Source organism: Diuraphis noxia, unplaced genomic scaffold (assembly GCF_037042655.1).
Source record: "Diuraphis noxia isolate RWA-SAM2 unplaced genomic scaffold, SU_Dnox_SAM2 contig0002, whole genome shotgun sequence".
In the NCBI taxonomy this organism is placed as follows: domain Eukaryota; kingdom Metazoa; phylum Arthropoda; class Insecta; order Hemiptera; family Aphididae; genus Diuraphis; species Diuraphis noxia.
Window position 1 is genome coordinate 41,797,832 of NW_028301712.1, and position 11,389 is coordinate 41,809,220.

The 11,389-nt window shown below is 28.4% G+C and overlaps 1 protein-coding gene across 3 annotated transcripts; it reads left to right on the plus strand.

The window, feature by feature from the left end:
- Window positions 1-667: 667 nt before the first annotated feature.
- Window positions 668-10,684, plus strand: LOC107167816 (lipase member H-B-like). 3 transcript variants are annotated; one of them, XM_089221254.1, is made up of 7 exons: window positions 668-797; window positions 1,377-1,626; window positions 1,940-2,091; window positions 3,039-3,290; window positions 4,097-4,312; window positions 4,543-4,699; window positions 6,783-7,038. In XM_089221254.1, exons 2-7 carry the CDS (start codon window positions 1,493-1,495, stop codon window positions 6,850-6,852), a joined length of 981 nt encoding a protein of 326 aa, XP_089077380.1. In that variant the 5' UTR covers window positions 668-797; window positions 1,377-1,492; the 3' UTR covers window positions 6,853-7,038. The 3 variants fall into 3 exon arrangements, with proteins under 3 accessions (XP_089077380.1, XP_089077379.1, XP_089077378.1); XM_089221253.1 differs by lacking the exons at window positions 668-797; window positions 6,783-7,038 and adding exons at window positions 825-1,075; window positions 9,648-10,684; XM_089221252.1 differs by lacking the exon at window positions 668-797 and adding an exon at window positions 832-1,075.
- The last annotated feature ends 705 nt before the right edge of the window (window positions 10,685-11,389 follow it).

Consider the following 11,389-nt stretch of genomic DNA (forward strand, 5'->3'; position numbering starts at 1 on the left):
ACCTTGGTGCCAGTATACTTCTCTTCCGGATGTATACACTTACAATATACGAAAAGGTTTATTTGTTTCTTGATATACCTGTCCGATTTTTAGAGGTGTTTATTAAGGGAAATTTCACTATACCTATGTATATTTACTATATTTTACTATATTTAGCACTGACTTATAGTAAATACCAGCTACTAAAAAACGTAACTTAAATCTATTTACCTATACCGGCTATACCGTGGTTATACCACAGATTAAAAACTAATATACCTAGTTTGTGAATCTATTTAATTTCGTTTGCAAATTAAAATAGTCATTGCTTATTGTTAGACACTTCTTTAACAAACATTTCTTTAAAATTTACATTCTATACACTCTATCTACACGTCGGTGCAGTTGTAGTTGATACGCGGGCATTGTGTTTAATTTACATAGGTGTAAATTTTTACTTTTGTACATATAATTGCAGTCAATAATGTATATTAATGGCAATTAAACATTAAAACAAATACACACCAGGCGGTTATAAATCGCACATATCATTATGACATTATATGCATAATAGTATACCTATACGACACATGTTAACCACGACACGTTAACTCCCCTAGCACGCGATAAGTCAACAAGTGGCCGAGTATTCGGACAATCATAAAATGTGATTACACGATTATAGTAACGAATTCGATTATCATTGTCTAATTACTACTGCATATGTGCAGTATAAATACGTTTAATTGTATGCACTGCCATCCTTACCGCTCTACACCTCAACCACCCGTCCACTTACATCATCAAACCGCCATAAGGTAAAGTATAATTGCGGAACGCAATGGCTTAACAAATAACGAAATAAAATTTAAAAGTTAACTCCCAGGTGTAGCGCGATAGTTATATTTTATCGACCACCAATCCTTTAAGGCTTATAGTCGGGTTATCCGCCACACATAAAATAAGCTTGTCTTGGGATATTTACGTTATATAGATAACTATTACACAATATCTATTCAAGATATGAAATTCGTAACAATTATTACTACAGTCGTTCTACCGCTGCTTCTGCTGTTAGCAATCAAGCCGATCGATGGTTCGTATACAATTTACCCACCACCAAGAATAAACGATGATTTTGATTTTTCTAATCGATCTATCTATCTATAATATGGTCTTGATTTACGTAAAATGATCAAATATACGATAAGTGCTTTTATACCATTTCTTATTTTACACTAAATAATTCGTCACCAGTGTAGTTATTTATTATTATATTTTCTTTTTTTAAAGTATTAAAATATTATACAATCAATCTTAATATACGCACCTTTTAACCCTTATATCACGTATTTTTGTTTTTTAAATAACATAATCAAATCCCTTTCAAAATTTAGCTCGGATTTTGAGACATTTTTGGCAAAATGTCATAAAGAACAAGCCGGGCGAAGATGTCAATGCTCCAATTCAGCAAGACGTGGTAGAAAATTATAACACCCCAGCTCAACAAGAAATGATCGAAAATTACAACACTCTGATTCAACAAGATGGAGTCGTAGATGAAGAAATTGCACAGTCAGCAAAAGATTCAAACCATCGATCATTGTTTGTCGATGGGACTAGCTTAGATTTTGTCTATTGGAACTCGTATGTACCTAACATTAAATAAGATTTGTATATGATAATATTTATAACTCAGTACTGTAATAATAAAATATGTAGTACTTAAGCTATAATTTATTATAAGTAATTATTCTATTCTATTAGCCAAACATTTATAACTTAATATTTGTATGAAATTAATTATTCTGCTATTTTTATCGAAACTATTAGCTTGCAAAACTTTAATTTGTATTTTATCTGATGTTTTGTTGGTAGTAACCGGTATTGATTACTACTAAAACACTCTTAAAGGCACCTACTTTTAAAATTAAGATATTTTTATTTTTATTTGTTTTAGAGACCTCGGAAATAATAAACCAATAATAATCGAATTTGGCAATGAAAAACAAATAATACATCATTGGATTAGGGGTTTACCTTTAAAAGTCATAACGCATGGATGGCTTGGATCAGATGAAGATGACAGAGGAGTGTTTTCTATAAAAACTGGTAGGTAATCCAAAAAAAAAAAAATTTTAAATGTCTAAATATATAAGTCTCCACACCGTAAATTATTCACCTCTGATATGACCTATAAATTCAATTCAGGGAGATTATAAATATTTTATCTAAATGTTTGTTGTGGTTGCTAGTTTGGTTTTGTAGTTAATATTGTTAATTCATCATTATCGATAAACATAATAGCTAGTAGGCATGCAAATTTAAAACCGTATATCTTTATATTTTGATTATATAAAACTTTGACATGTTTAGAGTCAAGCCAGAGACTTTGAATCTGGTTTATTTATTTGAGTTTCTTGTGAAGAGTAATGATGTATGTATTCTGATATTTCATAACTTGAAATTTGAATAAATATATTCAAATATTATTTTAACTCATAAAATATTAAACAGATATAACTATATATTTTATATTTATTATAAATACAAAATTTCTAATTAAATCGGTGCCTATAGTTGTATAGACCAATAACAGTTTGATTCAATTACAAGTTGAGATATAGGTATTAAATTTGTACGCTTACTAGTTATTATGTTTATCGATAATGATTAATTAACAAAATTAACTGCAAAACCAAACTAGCAACCACAACAAACATTTAGATAAAATACGAAATACCACGAAAAAAACATTTTAAAGGTTTTAAGTTAAAGTTTTATTTGAGTTTCGATTAATTAGACCATTTTGATAAAAATAATAAGACATTCAGGTCCATGGATTCAGGCGTTAGGATTTTTTATGGGTTTTATGGATAAAACGAATCCTGGTTAATTCTGCAGATACAAACTGCTAAGTCTTGGTCCTGCTTGTAGCCTATATGTATAATGTATATAGTAATTAAAAAGTTTACGACATATTACTAAATATAATAAAACAAAATTTCGAATTCAAAACAGTTTTAATTGTTTATATTTTTGAATACCTACCTATTCAGCATATGTGGATGCTGGAGGATTCAACATTATCACCGCGGACTGGAATCGGGTGGCAAAGAACATAATGTATCCAATGCCGGCCTATTTGACTGTTCAGGTGGGTTCTATAATCGCCAAATTGTTGGAAAATTTAGTCAATCTCGCGGTAATTGACCCGTCTGATATTCATGTTATTGGCCATAGTCTCGGTGCTCATGTGTCTGGGGCATGTGGAGCTGCATTCAGTCTTGGGAAAATTGGCAGAATTACAGGTAGATATATGCGTGCTATAATGATAAAATATTATAATAATCGACTATGGTTAACACCATGGCTGATCTAGGACCTCAATGCGCTAAAATCAATGACATCTTAACAAAATCTTAAATAGACATGTTATTTAAATCATAATTATTTTTGACTAAATAGGTATGCATTTACATGAAATTATACATTAAAAGATGATTAATTAATTATAAATTAATACAATATATTGTTCGTTATTATTTAACAAAGAATATATGATTCAAATGATGAACCCATACCTATATGTATACTGCGTGAGCGCTCTTTATCTTTAATTCGATTTTTCATAACAAAAATTAATTCCACCAATATATTAATATAATAATATGTATTAATACTTATACCTAAATAATGTATTTAAATTTTAATTACCTACATAGAATCGAATCGCTAATAATTGACTAAATAATATGCAATTTAATTTTTTGATTCTAGACGAATGTATTATGAAACGAATTTGTGTCGTGTTCTACACTTTTATACTGCCATTGATTAAATATAAATATTGTATTTGTGCCTATCTATATTTAAAAATTAATGAACGATAGATATTACAATTTAAAATAAAACATACCCACATATTCGTGTTATATTTACCATGTAATAATCATTAAAATCAAAAGAAATATTTTGTAATTCGGAAGGCAATACGAGAGTCATTAAAATAATAACTATCTTTAGTATTAAATTATATATAATTTATTTCTATGTCTCAATATTATTCCCTTATTATCTTGTGCCTACTTAATTCTTGTTTTACTACATAATTTAGGTCTTGACCCTGCCGGTCCTGGATTTGAGTACGTGTCTTTACGTTCAGATCACCTAGACGATACTGACGCAGCATTTGTGGACGTGATCCATACAGCGATAGGGACAGCTGGATACTCAAAACCCATAGGACACGCTGATTTTTATCCAAACGAGGGGAAACCCCCTCAACCGGGATGTTTTGAATCATACATGCCGAGTGCGATAGCAAAGCTCAGTAAGTTTGTGCAGAAATTAATTAAAGATTTAGTGCAGATGACAAAAAATAAACATGAGTTTGACAGTATCAATGAAAATAAATAGTAAATACAATAGTATACCTAGATAGTAAGTAAAAAAAAAAAAAATAGTATTATGCAGCATAAATTATTTTGATTGGCAAACAGTTTAGAGAATAGTCTCTCATTAGAAATAATATCAACTAAACGTATGCTGTATAATTTACAGTTGGTTGCAGTCATTCGAGGTCGCACAAATTTTACACAGACTCCGTTTATCATAGGAATTCGTTTATGGCAACAGAATGTCCTACGTGGGACAAGTATACGAGTGGCGAATGCAAAAATAATAATAAAAGTTACATGGGGCATGACGCGGATCCAAAGTAAGAATAAGACTTATAAAGTTTAATATATAAATTATAATCGATTAACTTAAGTTTACGAATTTATGCGATGGCCACGAGTATTATTGTTTTGATATGGTATATTATTATATTAATAATCACGAATAAGTTATCTATACAATCACAACGTTCCTTAAAATCTATCAGACTTAAGTATTAAGTTATTTTTAAGTTTTTGAGTTGGATTTGTTTACGCAGAAAAAATATTGAATAATAAAATATACCTGTGGCAAGTGCATTACTAGCTGAATTAGCCGTCGTTGCTGGGTATATTAATTGTTGTTATCTGTTAAGATTAACTACTGTCTAGTTAAATTAAATTCAAATCAGCTTGTTTAAAAAAATATGTCATAATATTATATTAATTGTTTATATTAAGCTGATTTTTATCGTTAATATAATATTTCTCTATAAACTAAATTTGCTGTAATTCCTGTTGGCGCCAAAATAACTAAACTCGTGGGCGTACTGACTCTGGAGCATGCTGCATGCCACATAAAATTTATTGGCCACGTGAAAAACAATCTTCTCTTATATCGATCCCTGCAAATTTCAAGATTTGCCCTTGTGATTTGTTTATTGTCATGGCAAAACATACTACTAGGAAATTTAATAGAAAAGGCAGGCACCATCACCGATTATTGGTACAACTATTTGAGATGTCAACATTCCATTCACAGTAATTTCTTCAATAGATGATATTTTTTATAAATGAAAGTAAAAAAAATAACTAAATAACAAATCATATCTTATGCCCATATTATAATATGGCCAATGAAAACCTTTAATCAATAATAATAATGATTATAATAATTATAATAATAATAATAATAATAATTTAATAATATAAATAAATAAATATAATATTAATAATATTAAACATTGTTTGATAGATGGCGCCACTATTGTATACTTACTACCACTTAATTTTACCTTTAGAGGTTGAATTTCCAAAAATACTTTCTTAAAGCACGATGAAATTATAAAATTAATCCATCCTGAAAATTTCAAGCAGATCTGCCCAGTGGTTTAGGCTCTACGGTGATCCCTCCGGAGGAGAAATTCCTATATATATATAGAAGATAAATTTATTACTATCTAGATTTAAATCGTATACTTAATCTTTAATTTTTGTTCTATGCATATCATATAGGTATATATACATTTTAAGTAGTGCTTTAATGCTTTAAAGATAAAATGCCAATCCATGTATCATATATTAAATATATTGTCCCAAATACTAATGCTCATACAATTAGATTAAAAACTCAAAGTAGTCAAGCTAGGAATATTAATTTTAAAAATGTGCTAGGCAAAGTTAAGTAAATACCTAAATAATAAAATCCAAGAGTTATAATATGAACCATTGAAATTAAAATGGTTTTTCTGAGCAAATTTTAACGAATAGTTGAGACTAGTTTTAATTATTAAACGATTAAATTATATATAAAATATATAAAATTGAAAACAGTATTTTTAGAAAAAAAAAGAAGAATTCATATTGATGTATATAAGTAATCTTGTATAGTAAATACTAGAAAAAACTAAGTAAATTCGATGTATAGGTACATAAAACATTTAACAACAGCAGCAATAGTAGGTACATAATATTTGAATCCACCTATTGACCTATTTATTACCTAATTTTTGTACGCACCACGGGGTCTTCGAATTATTATCACTCCATGTTTTAAGTATCTAAATATAGGTAGTTAATTGTATTTAAAATTATAAAGGTACATTATGCGCTAACATACAATGAATAATAAAACAATTTAATGATGGCACCACTACACTGTGTGTATTATATATTTATATTACGGTAGAATTAGATACGAATAATAGGGGAAGAATAATAATTGTTGACAAAATGCAAATATATGATAGTATTTATACTATTAATAAGACAACCCACTAAAAATGTGTAACGTTATACATTATACATTTTTTACAGCTTTATAGGTATCTGTTTAATATGCATTCGTATACGAGCGTTCTAAATTGGAAAGACATTAATATAAATTGTATTCATTATTTTTTTCTTGTTATCAATATATTTTAGAGCAAGTGGAATTTTTTATCTAGAGACCAACAGTATTGCCCCTTATGGAATGTCAAATATTACACCATGAAAACATAAGTCATAGTCTTACACACGATTGTTTTTTTTTTTTTTTTATGTACAGTTTCTTTACTATTTTTGCATTTCAGCTTAAACTATAAGATGTTTATTTTTATGATATTTTTAAGATTTAAGTCAAATCAATAAAAAAAAAAGTGTTTAAATATATTGTATACCTATATTTAATTGTATATATTACAGCATTTATATATATATATATATATATATATATATATATATATAAATTATATATTATTAATTATAAAGTATATATAAATTAATAAAAATTAATAAAAAAAAACAACGATTTTTTTTTAACTGAGCAACTATAGACACACTCACAAGTCACAACCCACACGTTAATACATGATTATATTATACTGCCTGATTCCCGCGCACTTTTTTAACCGCTAAAAATACCGAATCTATATGATTCAACATTTTTGGTTAATTACTCGTTTATACCAGGCTAGTCATTATCAAAACTTCCCGTGGAATTACCCCATCTTAATGTACATTAAAGAATTTTAACACGGTAATTTAAAATACCGGACTAAAAGTATATAGCTATTGCATACTATTATTTTATCGGATTGTAAACTGTATAGCCTATAGATTCATGAGATTTGGTAGCTTTCTGATGGTAAGCAAATTTTGAAATCAGTTAAATAGTTTTAGAGAATAAACCAATGGAATAAACGAATTTTCTTCTTTATTAATTTGTATATGTATGGGTTTACGTAATCGGTGTGCATTTTATCGATCAACAATTATTATATAATAGGAGTATAATACTCTATTGTTACTTTAAGTATATATTGGTGTACGCGCGATGCGAAAAGAGGCGACCTGGAGCCTGAAGGCAAATGTATTTCAAGAAGCAAAAAAAAAAAAAAATTAGAAAAAATTTGATTAGAAAGAAACACTACAAACTGCATTCTGTAATCGTCAAAATTACTAATCCGGAAAATTATTCATAAAAATTGGTTTATTGAAAAATGATTATTTTGAGGACTCCAGCTTACTGATGTAGTTTGAATTATAAAAAAAAAAAATTAACTATGTTTAAATGAATAGAAAAAAAATGGAAAGTGGAGACCTGGAGCCCGCAGGCAAATGTTTTTTAAGGAGCAAAAAAAATGTTGAACCTACTCCAAAAGTTAACATAATTAAATTAATGAAAAAAATTGAGAAGGGAAGAACTAGAGCCCACAGGTAAATGTTTTTCAAGAAGCAGAAAAAATTTTGAACTTACTCCAAAAGTAAAGATACTGAAATAATTGAAAAAAAATGAGAAGGGGGACCTGGAGCCCGTTGGCAAATATTTTTCAACAAGCAAAAGAAATATTGAAGTTATTCAAAATTGAAAAAAAAAAATTAGTAATGAAAAAAAATGAGAAGGGAGGACCTGGAGCCAGTAGGCAAATGTTTTTTAAGAAGCAAAAAAAAAATTTTGAACTTACTCAAAAGTTAACGTACTTAAATTCATGAAAAAAAAAATGAGAAGGGGGACCTGGAGCCCGTAGGCAAATGTTTTTCAAGAAGCAGAAAAATAATTGGATAAAAATTGATTGGAAATAAACACTACACACTGCAGTCTGTAATATTTAAATTATTAATCCAAAAAGTTATTGAAAGAAGAAAAAAATTAAAAGGGAAGAATAGGATCCCACTACGGGCGAATAATTTAATAATAATTTAGAATTATTATACCTATATTAATTAATTTTATTTACATTTAATTTAATAAATGATATATGATTAGAGGATTCATTATTATATCTTTAAGTTAGTTTTTAGGAAATACTGGTTTAACACTATTATGACTTTAAAACATACTATATTTCCTCAATCATATTTATATATTTTCTCTCATCGTTATGTTCACAATGTCGAATACCTTGATAGTTAGTAGGAAAAGATCATTGCTAAGGGAACGACAAGCGATGATAGTCATCATCTATCATCACCATAGCTTCGACTCACCATAGTCACTATAGGTTTATCAACCTTCTTATGACTTACGTAACCTTCTGCTAGTCACGCGGGGAAGGCAGTGCCGTAGCCAGGATTATACTACGTCATTGAGTCTAATATGAATCAATTTGAACAATAAATAGTATTCGGTTATCGCGTGACTAACAGAAGTTACCATAGGACACTTTGAATAAAAAGATCCTTAGTTGGTCTCCGATATAAGTGTTTGCTTATCAAGTTGATATATTGATTGTTCACCTCTTACAACTTAGACCATACATAAATGGCTCCGAACCCTATCGCTATGTAAAAATGAATACTTGGAAAGGTGCAAAATTTTCTCTATTATGCAAAACAACTTTTAAATATAAGTTTTTAAATTGTTTATAAACATTTTTTTTTTAGCTTTACGTAATATTTCTTAAAATTATTAAGAAGATTAGCCTTTTAATTTTATGTTTTTATGGTATCTAGTAAAACGACACTCTCCACCAGAAATAATTAAATATTACAATTTTGGATATTTAAGGTAAATGATCTAAACATTTTTTTTTCACAAATTTTCTTTTCAATTAAATGGTTCATGTGATAAATAGTAGTCTATACATCACAGTCCCTCTATTCTTTTATGTGATATTGAAGTATTATATGATAAAGTGTCCCTATGAAAATTATATCTCAAATGACTTACGTTTTGTGAATTATTAACTATAGTACCTTATAGATTTAAGAAATGTACAATTTGTATTCAAATTATTTTTATCATTACATAATAGACTTTTTTTTAACATTAGCAACTTTAACTATGGCTATATTATCATTCTGTAGGTTACAGGTTGTTTAGAAACACTTCAGCATATTTGTCAAGGATTTGTCACTAAAAACCCAGGTGGTCACCCATCCGAGAGCTAGCGACGCCGGACGATGCTTTACTCAGTTTAAAGATAACAACCAACACGGCACCATTACACCGCGCCGCAAAATGCACATTTTGTGTACCCATTTATTTTATTCTAGGTATTGGTACAAGAATATCTACTATTGCAGTGTCTATATGCCAGGCCAAAGGAATATACATATTTCTCAAGGCGTCAACTGCATGGTTATTAGCATGAGTTCACTGCTCGGTTTGAAACACACGTAAATAGGACGAGGAATCATTACTAAGAACCCAGGTGGTCACCCATCCGGGAGCTAGCAACTCCGATCCATGCATAACCTCGAACATGTGACTTCGGTCCACCATAAGTCTCCAAAATACTTTTTAATTCATATAGAAGCCATAATATAATTTATGATACAAGATAAATAGATAATAATTACAACATGTCTGTCACTTAAAATATTAAATAACAAATGAAATTACGCGACAACTTCATATAATTAAAAAAAAAAAAAATGACTAAAACCATTTACCTATATAACCAATTTTTGTATTCCATCTATTTTAGCAAGTTAATTTGCTTAGTATAATACTCCTTCCCAATCCTACTAGAAACGTATTATAATTGTCATATTATATGAAAAAACAATTACCTATCACTAGATCTCATTTCTTTCCATTATTATAAATTTGAATAAATGTAATATAACTGGTCGTTAAAATTGCTTCTAATCTCTTAACACCTACATAGGCGTATCTGGCGTGGCATGGAGGGTAGGGACTTAGCGTTAGCACCCAAAATTATTATTATTATTTCAGTAATTATAAATGATACATATTCCATAAAACAAATATACATGAGTTTATTGCAAAAAATTACCCTTGTATGTTCATACAAAAAAAAATAATATACTACTTACGAATTCCAATTATTCCTACTTTCAAGTTTATTATTTTAATTATAATTAATGTCCAGTCTTGTAAAGTACTTTAATAAAAGTATACAAATACTATTTAAGTGATAAATTATTTTATGTTTAGTGAATATAATAATTCGCCATTATAATAAAGCATTTACTGAATTTATATATTTCATAAAAGAATTTATTTCATATTAATCTTAATAAGTAGTTTATGTTCGATTTCTTTTTTTAAAAATGAAATTGTTTTAAAATATTTAAATTATTTAAAGAATTAAATTTTTTTTAGAAAAATAAAAGTATAATAATTTAATGTTTCCTATTTTAGAGATTTCTTTTTTTTTTAAATATATATTTGATAACTTTGTAAATAAATACAATTTATGTTATTTTGAAAATGTAACAGGGCATTCCTACAAACTCTTATAATACAAACAGTCAACAATCAATCGCCAATTCTACTTGATAACACTTAAGAAGATATTAGTGCATTTCTTTTTTCTCTCTCTGGCTGACGCACAATATACTAATTTTGACGTTTATCATAATTGTAAACGAAAATTTTGGTATAATATACGTGGGTTAGAGAAAGAAAAGATACACCGACATCCTCTTAATCGGCCTAACCAACCTTATCTTTTTATTCTATCCAATAAGTCGAAAGTTGTAAACCTATTGACTTGGTGGTTTCTGCCAAAGAGTCTGTTACCTTTGCAATTAAAGATCCTTTCCTACGTATTCCGCATTGTTAACATAACTAACCTACC